Source organism: Pararge aegeria, chromosome 12 (genome assembly GCF_905163445.1).
Source record: "Pararge aegeria chromosome 12, ilParAegt1.1, whole genome shotgun sequence".
Classification (NCBI taxonomy): domain Eukaryota; kingdom Metazoa; phylum Arthropoda; class Insecta; order Lepidoptera; family Nymphalidae; genus Pararge; species Pararge aegeria.
Window position 1 is genome coordinate 10,962,348 of NC_053191.1, and position 6,669 is coordinate 10,969,016.

Below are 6,669 nucleotides of genomic sequence, written 5' to 3' on the forward strand. Positions count from 1 at the left end.
CAATCAAACAGTCCTTGGAATAAAAACAGCATTCATATTGATTTATCCTTTGGTTTCAAACACTCAAAAGATCAAACACAAAGATGGAAAATTATACAGGATGTTTGGTGCATCGTGTGCCAAATCGAATCTGATGATTGGAGGGGTCTTTGGCTATCTCTTCAGCCCTCGTAAAAAAATCTTGCTCAAACGGTTTTTTTTATACTGATTTTAAATTGTTTTTTTAAAAATTGTAAAAATTCTACATTTAAATTTTAATAAAAAATAAAGTTGTTAAGTATTAATTAATTTTCTTTTTAATCTTTAATTTGTAACGTTTTACGCTTCTTTTGAAACTAGAATTACACGCCAGCAACATCTAGTTTTTGTTTTACAGCCCCGCAAAGTTTTTTTTACGTAAAAAAATAAGCTTGAACGTCAACTTTCGGTTTTAATAAAAAAAAAACTAAAAGTGATCATGTTCTTCCAATTTTTTTAAAACATCTCTGGACTGTCCCCTTTCTAATGGTGTGCAATATGCCATGAAAAGTAATTAGTAACATCACTAATTTTCAAATTTTCTAAACTTGGTCGCAATTTTCTAATATTCAACAGGTGAAAGAAAAACAAGGGTTTGCGTAAATAACACTCACAATTCACAAGGCAGATGACATTTTCTGTCTCTTTCATAAAGTTATACGCCCGTTGTTCGTTTAAACAGGCAAAAATAGTTTTTTCACTCTAGTGAAGCGAAATCTATCTTCTATTCCTTTCTTGCATAGTGCAAACCTGTTTGAACCAATCGCGAACGGGCCCCGCGTCGCGTCGACACGGCGGCCATCTTATTTTTTAGTCGAGACATCACTGCCTCTGCTGCCTAACGTGTGTGCTAGCTTACTGTACTCCACGATTCTTTTATTTAGTTTTCGTTAAGTTTTGTTGTTTTTTGTTACGTTTTATTTACTTTTGGTGTTATTGTTAAACTTTGTTGACTTTTTTGTTGTTGCAATGACGACATACTCTAACGAGGAATATGCGGACATCATAATGGTTTATGGTGCAGCCCGTGGTGTCGCTCGTGCAGCGCAACGACTTTACCAGGAACGCTTTCCTGGTCGACGATTACCTGGCCGCAGAGTCTTCCAAGACACATACCGACGTTTACGCGAGACTGGGAGTGTCAATTTTCATGAACCAAGGGGACATGTTGTGCGACATAATGTTGAAGTGGACGAGAGAATACTGGCACTTTTTGAGGAAGACGACACAAGAAGCATTAGATATGTGGCGGCACAACTTGATATTTCAATATGGAAAGTGTGGAAAGTCCTTCGACAAAACGAAAAATATCCATTCCACGAGACTCCGGTTCAAGGTACGTAATTTAAAACCTTTGTTTGACGTTGCCTTTGTTTAGCAGGTATCCATAATCTTCTAGTGCAATTAATTACTGCTCAAGGGGAATTAAAAAGATTTTTGGTTGTTGCAGGTCTTGAGGGTGGCGACTTTGACAGACGAATGCACTTTTGTCGGTTTTTGTTACACACAGATGTGGATAATCCTGATTTTTTAAAAAGAATACTGTGGACTGACGAATCCAAATTTACCAGAGAAGGGATTCTTAACTTGCACAATTTACACCATTGGGCACCGAAACGGCAAAACCCACATGCCAAAAGACAGCAATCTTTTCAAAGACGGTTTAGTGTGAACGTTTGGGCAGGAGTGATTGGGAATCAGGTAATTGGACCGCACTACCTGCCTGATAACTTAAATGGCGATAATTATTTAGAGTTCCTGCAAAATGATCTGCCGGAATTATTGGCCGAGGTGCCCGTGTTTAATGAAGATGTGCCCATAGTATTTCAAAATGACGGCTGTCCCGCGCATTGGCGTTTAACTGTGAGGGAATACCTCGATAATGTGTTCCCCAATTCGTGGATTGGGCGCGATGGGCCTATTGCATGGCCTCCACGTTCCCCAGACTTAACTCCGTTAGATTTTTATGTCTGGGGACGTGCCAAAGAGCTAGTATACGCCACAGAAGTCCCAACGAGGGAGGTACTAATACAACGCATAGAAGCGGCCTTCGGTACAATTAAGAACGAAATACGGCTTCGGACTACAACTGTAACAATACGTCAAAGATGTCGGGCCTGCATTCGAAACAGGGGTGAACAATTTGAGCAGAATTTGTAAAAATTATGAAATAAATGTTTCAAATGCAATGTATTATTTTTATTTCAAGTAAAACCTACGAAATTTAAAAATTTTACCTGCTTGTGAGTTTTATTTACGCAAAAACTTGTTTTTCTTTCATCTGTTGAATATTAGAAAATTGTGACTAAGTTTAGAAAATTTGAAAATTAGTGATGTTACTAATTACTTTTCATGGCATATTGCACACCATTAGAAAGGGGACAGTCCAGAGATGTTTTAAAAAAATTGGAAGAACATGATCACTTTTAGTTTTTTTTTTATTAAAACCGAAAGTTGACGTTCAAGCTTATTTTTTTACGTAAAAAAAACTTTGCGGGGCTGTAAAACAAAAACTAGATGTTGCTGGCGTGTAATTCTAGTTTCAAAAGAAGCGTAAAACGTTACAAATTAAAGATTAAAAAGAAAATTAATTAATACTTAACAACTTTATTTTTTATTAAAATTTAAATGTAGAATTTTTACAATTTTTAAAAAAACAATTTAAAATCAGTATAAAAAAAACCGTTTGAGCAAGATTTTTTTACGAGGGCTGAAGAGATAGCCAAAGACCCCTCCAATCATCAGATTCGATTTGGCACACGATGCACCAAACATCCTGTATAATCAACTATAATATTTTTATTTTTATTATAATTTTATTTAAATGAGCAATTTTTGTGTATAATAATTATATTTGTTATATCTCAAGAACAGATCTATTGGTTTGAATCAAGTTTTGTCGTCATGTATATTTATATATATATCAAACGTTACATTATCTTAATTGACGCTGTTAGATTCAAGTAAGTGCATTGATATTAAAGTGTCCGTTTGTTTTGATTCGTAGATAAAATACATTTAAATGTAAAATAGATTGCGAATTGTGATTAAAGACGTAGTTAGTGCTAAAATACTGTAATATCCTGCTTTAAAAACACCTTCGCAAATTAGGCATTATTATGGAAATAATCCCACAAAAGGGTTATAGATAGTTAATTTCAAAATATAAAAAATGCAGTAGCGAAATAACTTAGAGAACTTTTAAAGGGAAACAATTAACTGATGCACGATTTTTGCGTTACTATAACCGTCAACACAGCGCACGCCATACTCCGCTACTATTGGTCGGACCGTTATGGTAGCCTATAGCCTTCCTCGATAAATAGAATATCCAACACAAAAAATAAATATCAATTCGAACTAGCAGTTTCTGAGATAAGCGCGTTCAACTAAAAAAAAAAATCTTCGGCTTCATAATATTAATCTCACTACCGTGTAATTCTTATGTACGCATAAAAAGTTCCACCTATGGGCCTACTTGAATAAAGATATTTTTGACTTTGACTTAAGTCTAAATAAAAAAAGTTTGACTGAGTTTTTGAAAATGAAATACTCATAAGAAACAGTGGTAAATATTTATTAAACTTTTGAATATATGAAACAATTACTTTTCTTTCAAGAAATGTAGACCTACACAATAATATTCGTATTTCGTATTTGTTTACATGAATAATTATTATCTTCTAGGCCCGTTTAATACAAGCACCGTTATCCGAAACGTAATTAGATCCCGTTATGCCCTTTGCCTTATCACTTGCTAAGAAGAGAACTAAATCGGATATCTCATCAGGTTCCGATACTCTATTAAGGCAAGTCATCGTCTTATAGTCGTCCCAAGTGTTTTGAGAGTTAGCGTTTTCCAAGAAATCAGTCTTGACTGGTCCGGGGCTCACGGTATTCACTCTTACGCCGTGTGGAGCAAACTCCACAGCAGCGCATTTACTGAAATGAGTTACAGCAGCTTTCGAGACATTATAATTTATAGCTGCAGGGTATGCTGGAGTTAGAAGTCCAGAAATACTCGATATATTCACGATATTGCCCTTAGTCTTCAGTAAATGAGGCGCTGCTAATGTTGTCAGCTGCACTACTGCCCGGACGTTAATGTCCATTATATTGTCGTAAGCCTTCATCATATCGCCTTGGAGGATGCTCCCAGCTACTGTTAGTCCGGCGTTATTTATCAGGATGTCGAGCTGGCCAAACTTCTTTATGGTTTTATCTATCACAGCTAGAGCGTCTTTGTCTTTTGTTATATCCGCACGGATTACTAATGGGTTGGTGCATTTTGCAGCTACGGCAGATAATTTGCTTTCATTTCGTCCTACTATAGCCACTTTGGCGCCCGCAGCACTAAACGCTATCGCAACCGCAGCCCCTATTCCAGAGCTGGCACCCGTCACGAGAACAACTTTATTCGCAAAACTCATCGTGTTTTCTCTACGAACACCTTACAGATACTAATAGATCTTAGTATCTTTGAGGTATAAAGTGTATCATAGTTTGCTATTATCAAGTGTTTGCAAATTGAGTAACGTGCTAAAATAAACTCAATGTGTAGTTAATATAATTCAAGTTGATAGGTTTGTTACTTATTATCATTCCAATAAATCTGCTGTTATGTTGGTTGAATTGATAAGAAGCGTAAGATATTCTTATTGCGTAATATATTACATACTATTACGAAATATCGGAGCGGCCTACATTAATAAAGATACACAAAAATTGATTATCACGACAATATACCAATGAGATTAAATGTATCTCAAAAATACCTGATCGTCCTTTCAATGGTTTCTTTTTTCTGTCTCTAACTTCTCAGGACGTCCTTTTAATTATATATATATATAACACCAACTTCTTATATATAACGGCAATACATCCGCAAGTATAAGATAAAAGTCTTGCATAAGAGCATTTTGTACCCTTGATAGCAGCTTGCACTACAGGTAGTGTAAAAGTTCATTCGCATTAAAAGTGCTGCGTAAGTAAAGGATTTTATGAACTCACACAGTTTCCTTATTATTAAGGTGTCATGTGTCATAATGGTGTCGTAAGCCTTCATCATATCATCTTGGAAGATGCTCGCGGCGGCGTTATTAACCAGGATGTCTAACCGTCCGTCCTGGTTAAAACTTCTCGATGGTTACTTCTATCACAGCTCTAGCATCTTTGTTTTTGGTTACATCTGCACGGATTACGAAGGGGTTAGAGCATCGAGCAGCAACGGTAATTGGCTTGCTTTCGTTTCGTCCCACCATAGCCACTCTAGCACCCGTAGAACTAAACGCTGTCTCAACCGCAGCCCCTATTCCAGAGCTGGCACCCGTCACGAGAACAACTTTATTTGTGTAACACATGGTGTTTTTATTTCGTAGTTCTAACTCTTCTTACCTACTTGTGCAAAGGTCAAGTATATCTTATGATAGTTTGTTATCATGAAGTGTTCTTAAATATTACTATCGTAGTAAAATCAACTGTAATGTGTAGTATATAATAATTAAAATTTATTGGTTTAATTCAACTTTATTATCTGTTATACTGGTTGCATTAATAACGGAATTACGTGTTGTGTATAATAGGGATCTATTTAATAAAAAAGTAGCTATTTTTTAATATTCTACTACAAGGTAGCACTGTATTGCAATTTCATCTGGTGATGGTTAGTAATGTAGTTAAAGATGAAAGCGGGTTAAACGAACAGTCACTGATGTCAATTGATAAGTATACGTGGTTCTTTAACAATATTATCGTAACATTACGTAATGATCTGACTTTAATAAGAAAAATAAACTTTAGATACCGTGAACCTTTTAAGAGCCATCTATTGCAACTTTTCAGAACTAGGATTCAGTTTCATGGTGTGATATACTGGTTCAGCGTTGACTCATTAGACGGCACTAGCAGTAAAAAATCTGGCTAGGTTTTTGATGATCAATATTTAAAAAAATATAATAATTAAAATACATGGATTTGGAATCTGGAAACAACGGATGTTTAAACAGTAATATAACAAACGATCTACATATAAGGCTTCTGCTTATCTATCGATGTTTTGGAATACACCCGATTTTGAACCGTCTGTCCGTCCGTCTTAAGACGGAAGGCAGTTAATATAAAAGACTAATTATATTATCATCATCATCATCATTTCAACCGATGATTGCTGAACTTAGGTCACGCCATTATTTCTTTTTCTTTTACGGATAATCTTAGGTGAAGAATAACCAGTCTTGATTTTTAATTTACTGATCCACTTAAGCGACAATTTATTTGTTATTTTCATGGAATTTGTTACGTGTAGTTATAGTTGAAGCCAGTTTTATACAGCAAAAGCAAAAATAAACTCGTTGTGCAGTTAACTAGGCTACGCAAAATTGCTAATTCATTCAAGGGCAATAGTATATTATTTTATAACAAATTACCAGTTACCAGTTTGTTGTGGGCACTTCTTAGGCCAGGGCGCGTTTGGAACCCTCGTAGCTTAGGTTTAAGTTGGCGTACGAAGTTATCACCATCCCCTTACAATTATGTACACAAGAAATACAAGAAATACAAGAAATTTTGAATTTGAATTTGAATTAATGCGATTGTCGCTGCGGCATTGACAGCACGACCGTTCTTACCATCGTTTGTGTGACGACTTTAACA

The 6,669-nt window shown here is 35.6% G+C and overlaps 1 protein-coding gene across 1 annotated transcript; it reads right to left on the reverse strand.

Annotated features, from left to right (window-relative positions):
* Positions 1-3,578: 3,578 nt before the first annotated feature.
* On the reverse strand, positions 3,579-4,488 carry LOC120628046 (17-beta-hydroxysteroid dehydrogenase 14-like). Its single transcript, XM_039896236.1, has one exon. The coding sequence runs from the start codon at positions 4,446-4,448 to the stop codon at positions 3,702-3,704; it is 747 nt and encodes a 248-aa protein (XP_039752170.1). The 5' UTR covers positions 4,449-4,488; the 3' UTR covers positions 3,579-3,701.
* Between the last annotated feature and the right edge of the window lie 2,181 nt (positions 4,489-6,669).